Raw genomic sequence first — 11,002 nt, forward strand, 5'->3', positions numbered from 1 at the left:
GACACGTCAGTATGTCATATACATGCACACCGTGTGTTATATGTGAAAGACACACCATCAAATAAATGATAGGACTTTACATCACATATGTTAATTGACACGTTCAGTATGTCATATACATGCACACCGTGTGTTATATGTGAATGACACACCATCATATAAATGATAGGACTTTACATCACATATGTTAATTGACACGTTCAGTATGTCATATACATGCACACCGTGTGTTATATGTGAAAGACACACCATCAAATAAATGATAGGACTTTACATCACATATGTTAATTGACACGTTCAGTATGGCATACATGTACGCCCTGTGTTGTGTGTGCCTGATAGGATGCCATATAAATGATACGACTTTACATCACATATGCCAACTGACACGTTCAGTATGGCATACATGTACGCCCTGTGTTATGTGTGACTAATAGGATGCCATATAAACGATACGACTTTACATCACATATGCCAACTGACACGTTCAGTATGGCATACATGTACGCCCTGTGTTATGTGTGACTGACAGGATGCCATATAAATGATAGGACTTTACATCACATATGCTAACTGACACGTTCAGTATGGCATATCCATGCACACCACGTGTTATGTGCGACTGGAATGACTCCTTATAAATGATACGACTTTACATAACTTATATTAACACGTTCATTGTAGCACGGAGAGTAAATACTGTGTTACTGACGTGACTTCTAACGCGTAGATAGTACTTACATGACTGTACATATGCCGATATCATTAGCTCTTTCCGAAAGTGCCCTTGTTTTGCTCTTATTCTACTTAAGCCATGTTGCTAGGACGGGTATACATTGCTACCTTTGAGCATATACAGGAATAGTTGAAATAAAACCCTATAAAGTGTTAAGCAGCCGCATTTTTATCGACAATGTACGTGTGACCATACACCATCACACTGTGGTCAATGCTCTGGGTTTGCCGCAGTCTTTTATATTTGTCAGTGCTTCAGTTAAGTGGAAAGCTTTTCTAATGTTGTTCTCAGTCGTCGCATTTCCATAGCTTAAGGCAATGTACTCGTCTAGTACGAATTATTTTAACCTAAAACTCGTATAATATTGCGAGTTATACGCCTGTGAATTTTATTGTTATTCAGAAAGAAAATTTGATTTACTCTTTACAAAAGCTCTCTAAAAAAAACAATAACTGCCTCACAAAAATACCTGTCTTTAACGGACACTTGTACGTGTTGTACACAGTGGATACATTAATAATAACCGCCTCACTAAATTTTGTTAAACTGACTGGCTTGTTATTTTAGATCTGTCTTTGCAGATTCGTGGTTGGATTCCGTCAGTTCGAGTGGTGTAGATAAAATCAGACATATGAATGCAAGATTTGTCAAACTCATTACGACTGATATTTTGGTTTTGATCAAAAGGTTCCCTTATTCCTTTCATGGAATAATCGCAGAAAGAAATTTCTTCACAACTGCATATTTTTTCATTCTCTTGGATATACTATTCTATTAATCATAATGAAAATACATAGGTACACTTGTCATATACGAAACAAAAATCATATTAAAGAAAATGACCGTTGCTCTTCTGTCTTCTGTCTTCTTACGGAAACATGCAGAACAATCAGTTCTGGTATATCAACGTGAAAAAGGCAATCATTTGAAAAACGTTCAAATCTTTAAATGTATTAATTAATAAGAGAATGCCTTCAAGTTCAAGGGTTTTCAGCTGGGGCAGCTTACTTGCCTTAGGTAAGTCGTGTCTTAGGCATGGTTGCACTAAGTATATACTAACCTCAATAATTAGATATGGAAAAGACTACTTCACGTCCATGTATATGCATTCTCACGGCGGTAATATACATTATCGAAATATTACCAACAAGGAATAAACTTATTTAATGTATTAAATATAAACTATTAAAAAAAAATACCACAGTTATATACGCTCCACATTTATACCGCGTATATTGATTTAAAGTCCTCCATACTTAAGTTGTAGAATACCCGTGCCCTAGGACATGATAGCGAACAACATCTGGTTTGGCTAAATTTTTCAAAATATCCATTTATAACAGCATTCATGGATGATTTCATACACGGATAAATTGCAGATCGTGTAAAGCTTCTACATTATGAGATTGTATAACGGTTTCTACGGAAAAACAATCACTCCATGTTCAAATATCTGCTACCGCAATTGCTTTAGGCGTTTGTTATGCGAGCACTAAGCATATATATCCAATCCTGCATGACACTAAGGATATGAATTTTAAAAACTAAATGTTATACATTTCGTTGCGAATTTTGATACAATTAGATTTCGGACTGAAGCAAGTAAATCTCCTTGTATGCAAATCTAGAAAAACCCAAGCATACATACATATGTAAATCTAGATAACAGTTCTTTGCACCCGTTTATGCCCAGACAACTGTTACAATCTAAACACTATATACAGCAAGATGTGTAAGATAACATTTCGAGCAGGATGTAGTAATTATAAATAATATTAACCTTTTTATTAATTTTCTTGACATATCACATTCTCTGCAAAATTGTGACAGTTTTGGTGAAAATGGTTTTTTTTTTTCATTTATTTAATTAAACAAAATTTAACATGACAGTTTTCACACGCGTGACTCTTTTAAATTTAATCTTAATTTAATCATGTACCCTGTCACTTTGAAGCTCATTTAGTATACAGTTCATTTTGCCCTAAACTTGGCAAAGGGATTATATCAACAAACTTCTATCAACGGCTACATGTGCGTTTGACATGCTACCTGACTATTATCAAGTTAATGCCTAGCTGAAAATGATCATCCAAGTCCATATACCGGCTTTATTATATGATTAATATTCCATATATGAATTAATCCATATTTCTGAACGTAATCTATAACTTTTCGTGTTCAATTTTATATTGTATTTAATTCTTCACACAAAACTAATATGATTTTGTTAAGGAAATGAATGATTTGGAATTAACCTTTCAGCGCTGTTTTGGTTTCGTCGACGAATTTGGGATTTGGTTAAAGAAACGAGGCATGGGACTCAAGCTTGTTTTGCTTGCATTGACGAACTTGCGTTGACGTAATTCTGTAAATGAAACGAATCTTCACGTATTTAACTTTGGGCACTGCTTCGGTTGCGTTATTGACGAATCATTTGACACCGCTTTGGTTTCGTTAGTGAATCTTAGCTTCTGTAAATGAAACGAGTCATTAGGGAATTTAACTTTGAACACTGTTTTTTATTCGGTCAAAATTGTCATTATCGCACGTTTCAGGTGTAAAGTACATTCTGTGATACCCACAATCCGTCGTTGAATGTACATCTGTTCTATTTCGTCATTTTCTTACAATCGTATTCATACAACAAATCTAACATTTATCCACAAAAGAGAGTAGTTTTATTAATAACTAATGCTGAAATGACTTGCAATAATTTTGGATTGAATTTTAAGTTAAAGCAATATTTTTCGATGTTGAAGATCAAAAGAAAGAACATGGATTCCAAAGACATTTTGAAACACTCAGAAATTCGTTATCTAGTAATAATTCCGCCCCAAGGGCATGACTCTTAACATAAATTAACTTTTATTAACAGAGTTTAGGTGTTGATATCATTCATATCATGAGCCAAGCTAGAATACTTTTTTAGTACTCATTTACTCATTTTAAAATACTTATTTTAGTGTAATATAAATAATTAATTTATTATATTAAGTACATTGGGAAAAAATTACATACTGAGTATAGACACATTTTCCTGAGAACCAGATACAACGGGATTACCCTGCAGGTGATCGGGGCACGGAGGTTAATAATGGAGAAGATTGTTGGAACAATTTAGTAAATGAACGAAAACTCACTAATTTACATGGTCTTTCGACGTCTGCTTCAGAAATACTAATTTTGAAATCTGAAAAGTATCCTACGCTGGTAGTGATCAAAGATATAAGAAAATATAAACAATATATGTGTTGCTCAGAGAACATTTTTGCATAAAAATGCAAATTGTAAATTATGAGCATTTTGAGCCTTTGGTTTATTTGGAGAAGCGGGTATTTGTTACAGAAAAGTGTGTTGTAAGTTTTAGATTTACAACGCAAAAGGTTAGAAATTAATTCCATCGTGTTTTGTTCTATGCTAAAAATGGATAAAATGAAAAGTATTAATGCATGCAGTTAAAGCGGAACATTTCATTTTAAATAAGCAAATTTAATCGATCTATTTTAACATCATTCCCAATAAGTTTAGTTAAATTTTACATCTAATCTTAACTTTTCGCAACACTGAACACCTTAAGTTTACAAAAGAGCTGAGCTAAAAACAGATTGATGCTATATCAGCAAAGGCAGAATTTTGATGTATGTTAATCGCCCAAGTGATTGGGTCTGTGTTAATACTTGACCTGACTCTAAAGTCGCCTCGGACCTACAGCGACGCATCGCCGCCAGTCCGCTCCAGGCGAATTTTCAAGGAGTCAGGTTTTCATTTTGAAAAACACATTGTTTCATGCAGTGACTATTCTGTAACAAGAGCGGAGAAGGGCGGCGGCTGGAGGGAAGGGCGATATAGCCGTCTGTGTTGGTTTTCCCATACGGCCGGAGTATGGCGACAAGTTGACAGAATTGTTCCGTGCTTTATTCTCAAAATGTCGTCCAGTGGACGTCAATCAGTATCGCATTGTCGCTTTGACAATTAGTCTACTCGACAAGATTCGGGACAAATACCGAGCTTTTCTTGTGTCAGAACTAAAACCAGGTTCTCCTCTACAGCTTTATAAAGCAGCCTTAATGTCGCTCCTTAAGGAATCCTTTCTCTCGGAAATGTAAATAATTGGTTTTGGCCGTAAGCCCTCTCAGATCGCACCCAGGGGCACCATTGTACCCTCAGAAAAGAAAGCCGCGGTAAAAAGCCATAGGCACGTGGCTAGGCACAGAGCCCACCCGTCTCCCGACGATGGGGGCATTCGGGTGGAACCGGGATCCGTCTTTCGTCTCCACCCCCCTGTACAACACAACCCGATAACCTCTCTGTATACTTTATTCTCCTAATTTACCCCACCATCAATTATTAGACGTCTATGACTCCCTAACATTTTCCCCAGGCTCCTGTCTTCGTTTATCTACCTCACTTCTGTCAAGTTAAGCGGTTCACACACTTCAAAAGATGAAGTCAGTTTTCTTGAAACTCTAAAATGAAGTCAAATCTTTTTTTAAAGCTCTTTTTTTTTTAAAGTTAAGAGTTTTATCTACAGCAGGGAGTAGCATTGGCTGAAGTGTAATTAGCGTTTGTAATGTCCTGTATGTTTGTCTATTCTTTGGCTATTTGTTGGGTTTCAAATATTGGTAAACACCTGTTGTAGGTCTTTTTAATTCACCTATACGTATACAAGGATGTGTCAAACTTACCTGCCGGATTTCGTGATGACCATCTCCGTTCCGAGCTCATGGAACTGGTCCCATAAATCTTTGGAGTCAAGATCCACTTTTGGATCGTCCTGGATGTCGGACTCAACAGGCTCAAGGGTCCTGAGAGGCCTTAGATGCTGATGATGGGCTAGCATGTCGGCAGCGGTGAGAGGCGACCTTACCATGGACTGCTGAAGTTTGGGTATCAGAGACGGTGGTAATCCGGTCGTAGGGAAGGGGAAGGCGGGAAGGTAGCCGTGCTGCTGAGCTAAGAAGGAGTTCATGTTGAACTCCGACGGGCGATGTAAGAAAAACGGATTGTACGCCATTGTCCATTCAGGAAACCAACAACTAAAAGGAAAAAAAATATGCTGAGGCAAACTAATACCCGCTGACTGGAATGTATAAGGTTTCTTGCCAAAAAGTCGGCACCCTTCTCGGTCTGTGTGGTTTTTGTTTCTCCACGGCTTAAGATTACAAGAAGCTGGGTTGTGCGACTGTTGCCTCTGTGAAGTGTAAAGAGGCTGCTATGTGGACTCCGGTGTGGTGACCACTTCGTCACCGTCTCATCACCTTAATGAGTTTTCCTCAGCGATTGGTCACGGCAGGTACATGTGTTTAGGTGCGCTCTATGTCGGAGGCGTGTTCCTCGACAGCGCCTGAAGTGTCCGTCTCTCCTGCTGGCGCAATCTTAGAACTTCAAGCCGGCATAAACCATATGTCGACGGCGCTATAGCGGGGCTTGGCCAATAGCCTTTCACGCCGGCCTTTGCCACTTAATATTTCATCGAAGACAAGATCATGACATCAGTGCTGCTAAGGTAAACGATCCATAGGAAATGAGTGACCACATAAGCTGCTACAAGCAACACTTGCTGCCACAACAGCAGCAGCAACAACAACAACAACTGGTTGCTAGCCAAATGAAGCTGAAATCGTATTTTTCGGCAACGCAATTTGCTCCGACGCAAATCTGAACCGACACGGACACAGCTTTTCGTCACAATGGCGTCTCAAAACAGATTTTTATAAAAAAAATCCGCAAAATGTGGAAGCTGTAAAACAATCATATGGCAATTCAGTAAAGTTCAATGTCCCATCCTGATGCAGAGAAAGGGGTAAAAAATGCGTCGTAATGCGTCACCTATCGCATATACGGGGAAGGTTTTCAGCTTTGAGCGTCTGTCAACCTCCATCCATTTTCTCATACACTTTAAAACACATCCTGTCAACGCGAGCGGCTCAAGCCATGGATCCAGTACGTCCCATTACGTGTGATGGTTTGTTAAAGGAAAAATAAGAAAGGTTGAGAAGGCGAGTTATAGGCCAATCCCAGCCAGCACTCTAGAATGCATACATAATAACTACAGGCGCCATATCTGTTAGTTGTATTCTTTTTTTTTGCGCACCGCCAGTCTGCTACTTCGACCGTGCATTTGTTAGCTAGTCGATAGGGGCGCCCTGGAACAGGCATAGTCAAAACCAGGGTAATTACAATGACGCATGTCATGTTATTATGCTCGATAGAACATGTGTTCTGGTGAGCCAGTGATAGGCCACCAGGAAGCCTGAACAGCGCAGGCCAAAACCGCCGACCGAGTGTGACCTCGACTGAATCGTACATATCGCGGTTGCTTTTATTAAAGCGGACATAAAACCAACACTTCTAGCACACACGTACTATTATAGTGTAGCAAACTCCTCAAGCCATCCTCATGGGCCACGTCCAAACGCGACTCAGTCATCCTTAGCAGCAGTCATACTGGAAGTTGATGAACTGTTTATTATGAGGCTATGTAGTTTGCAGTCAAGCTGCTTTGCTTTTTATACTTTCTTTGCATGATGTACATGAACGTATGCTATAGCTTTATAAGAGCAGTGTGACCGTTCAGTGCTATAGAGGCGTACTAGATATATAGACGCACCACGGTACTAAGCTATAAAGTTGCAGGCGCTACGAAAATGTGAAGGCCTACAATGCCATAATGAAATATCAAAGCTTACAACTTTGCGAAACAATGAAGTCGAAAGCCATGATAAAATATGCCGAAATTAAATATAAAGACTTACTACTACACATAATTATTAAGTCGTAGGCCCTAAATTTATTTATTTATTTGATCGGTGTTTTACGATGTACTCAGAACATTTCACTCATACAACTGCTGTCGGCATCAAGGTGGGAGGAGTCCCTATACTAAAATATGAAGGCACAGTGCCGTAACAAAATATAAAGGCGTTGAAAGTGTACTTCTGTAATAAGGCATGAAAGCGTAATGTGCAGTAATAAACTTTAAAGGCGAATTGCAGATGGTGTTTAACACTGAACCAATCTACACTGAATTAACACAGCCTGTTCATCAATTTTATTTCGAGTTTTGTTGTATACAAGCTATCACTATAGCAGGTAGCTTGATTTTTTAAGAAGCTTAATAATTAAGAATGTGTAATTTGTATGCCGTAAATAAAACATTCCAAGACGTTAAATTTTGTAGGCGCGGTGATCAAACTTTTCATGAGGTAGTTTTTCGTGTGGAGGCTCAGTCAAGGTTTTTCACATTTTACCTGACCGATAGAAAAAAATATTCTTGAATGCGTAAGAAAAAAAAATCAAACAAAAACAACGAAATATTGTGTATTAAATGGAATGGTAACAACTTATGTTTTCCTCCGAGATTTTATATGACATTACAGGTGTTTAAAGTATGACGGTGGTTGATAAGACTATATTTGTATGACTAGAATTTAGCGTTGTTCTGAAACATATTACCACAGTGTACAACGTTGGTCAGCTTTGTGGGGTGGAGAAAATCGGATCTCCCAGAATAAAGTATACCGCCTTTCGTCAGATACCTGACAAACCTAGTGACTGTTAAAGCCAGAAAAGATATTTGCGATCGACGTCGAGCAAAAAAGACAATCAGAATGGGTGATTTGTAATATACTATAGAAGAACACATATACCGGTATATACACGACAAGAGTTAACTTGTAGGTTTTTCTGCGGCACATACAAGCAAATATACAAAAGCCATGAGCCATGGATCCACAGGCGGCATAGGTAAAACGTGCCGAAATATCTGAGATGTTCAAAAAAGAGTAATTAGCAGCAAAATCGGAGAAAGAGTAAGACATATGTCTGCTCATCCAAACTTTATGTTTTCGCCCACATGATCTTAATTCATGCCGGTTGCTGTTTTATTTTGATCCCATCTATGTATGTCTATGCTAATATTTCATTGTTCAAATTTTGTACAATATTCGCTGCATAACTGCAAACGCCAGTAATAATTCATGAGCTAAAAAATAAAATAAAAATAAAAACGTTTCAGTAAAAAAGCTAAATCTTTTTAAAGATAACTGATTGCTATATGCCACCTTATATAGACTGTCTAGTTCAGTAATGATAATTTACATACATGTAGTTTGATTTATATAGTTTGTTTCTATTAACGTTATAATTAAGAGAGAAAAAACGTATCTCTTGCAGCAAAAAACCCTGTATGCCAGCTATATACCGGTTTTTAATGTGGCATTCATTCGTTAAGAGGATTACAGTTTAACTTTGGCGTTAATTGATTAAAATCAATCCATTCAAACCTCTCACCTTAAAATTGCTTATCTGGCTAGCTGCTTTAAATACTAATTTGGTGTTTTTTCTTTTATTTTGCACCAGAATAAAACTCTGCACTTTGAAATGATTAAGTTAAATCCTTATCGATTGTCACAATATTATATCTGAGTTTTCGGAGACTGGAGATTGAAACACGCCGGAGAAAGTTACACGATGTTTAGGCTTACATCCTCGATCCCGGCCTAAAATCTCACGGTTAATCGGATAGGGCTATAGTCGTGGGCGAATTCAACCCGAATGTTGCCTTAGCAATGGTAAATTTTGATTGGGTTACTGTAATGAAGGTATAAGCCTATGACGTGAGGACGAAAGGCTTTTCTGACAAACATGTAAGTCGACGTATGAGTAAGGCATCCTACGAATCAGTGCTTTAGTTTCTAGAGTATTTTAGGTAAATTTATTTGTCAATATAAATATAGCACAAACGTAATAGGCAATGCTACAAGAGTGTTTAAGGGTCCGCTTTGCAAAGCAGTCGCAAATTACTTACATAACAATTTATAATGAAAAGATACGTCACCATGGAGAATGCGCTTGACGTGGCTTTGTGACAGCTTTGTAAAACGGACCCCAGGTAATTCTATGAATATAGCAGATTTTATGTGAGATGGAGGGTTGTGAATAAATTTACGAAAAAAAGATGAAAATGTATAAAATGTCTATGTAAAGCAAAACACCAGTATCTTTTTTATCCAAAACGTTAGCATCACCAATTCAACGACAACGAAAATTTACATTTCATAATTATGTAATTTATTACATTTTCTTAATTACAACCTTATTATTAAGACTTTTTTTGTACAGTTTTCTTCAGTATTTTGACTCAAATTCATATTTCTTTCATTAAACTTTTACGTTTTCCCTCCAGAGTATGTGAGAAACAAAACGGCGTTGAACTCCCGGTATTCAAGATCATTGACGAAACCGCCGCGCCTGGTTCTAGAACCCTGGCACACCTGACGTAAAGTCGCAATCCAGCTAGAGTCACTTATCGCTTTGATCGATCGTAGGACGTAACTGGACAACGACTACAGAGATCAGAGACCCGCTCACTTTGCATAATATCGTGGCTGATGTAGAATAAATATCGAACGTAGATGCTGTCTATCTATATGCATCAAAACATCGCTGTTTCCGGATTGTGTTAACGCTTGTTTTGATGTATTGCATGTCTCGTTTTGAAATGTTCAACCAGATATATGCCGAAGGGCAACGCGTTTCCTCAGAAGAATCATTGAAAATGTAATTACATTGGCAAAATTAGCTTCGGTGTTAAATATCTTATGATATGACAGATATTGCCCAAAGAGCTATAGAACAAGGGAAGTAACTCAGCCCAAGCAGGTGAAAGGCTTTCTTTCTTTTGTACATAAAATGTTTCCTTAAAATGAAAAATTTTATACATGTGAGCATGTGAGAATATGAAGTTCCTTTCACGTTCTATTACCAATATTTAAGATTCTTGTGTAATTTTCTATTTCTGATTTCATTGCTTTATCGGAGCGACGGAAATCAATGTCTCTATTAACAAGTTAGAACAATACATGGTGCAGATGGTAGTCTGTAGGCTTTGCGAGTGAGCATTAGGAACTATCTCCTTTGCTTTACGACCATTTTATCCGAGAATCCGAAAAAATAACTTATACCAGAGCATTGTTAGCTATGCCCTCGATATTTCATCTCATCTCTTTGCATTGTTTTAATGTTATTGTATATTAAATGTGATGATAACACCGCATTTTTAGGAATTCTAGAGCAGTGACGTCTCATAAATTTCATTTTACATCAATGGATTTTTTTACCTTATTCTGCTTAAGCCATTGTGCTAGGCGGCGTGTAGATTGCTACTGTTTATGCATTTACAGGTTACAATAGGTATGCATGAACAGCTACAATAAACCCTAACTGATGTAAACTGACAAGAGGTTGTATTTCACCGGATACGTG

The 11,002-nt window shown here is 37.6% G+C and overlaps 1 protein-coding gene across 2 annotated transcripts in view; it reads right to left on the reverse strand.

Moving 5' to 3' along the window:
• The window catches only part of LOC135476691 (T-box transcription factor TBX2-like), a 41,301-nt gene extending 35,551 nt beyond the window's left edge, over positions 1-5,750 (reverse strand). Inside the window, exon 1 of one of the 2 annotated variants that reach the window (XM_064756802.1) lies at positions 5,422-5,750. In XM_064756802.1, coding sequence (XP_064612872.1) covers positions 5,422-5,750 — 329 coding nt within the window. The remainder of the gene's footprint in view (positions 1-5,421) is intronic. The other variant, XM_064756803.1, reaches the window with a different exon arrangement.
• Between the last annotated feature and the right edge of the window lie 5,252 nt (positions 5,751-11,002).

The sequence above is a fragment of the Liolophura sinensis genome, chromosome 10, assembly GCF_032854445.1.
Source record: "Liolophura sinensis isolate JHLJ2023 chromosome 10, CUHK_Ljap_v2, whole genome shotgun sequence".
Taxonomy (NCBI): domain Eukaryota; kingdom Metazoa; phylum Mollusca; class Polyplacophora; order Chitonida; family Chitonidae; genus Liolophura; species Liolophura sinensis.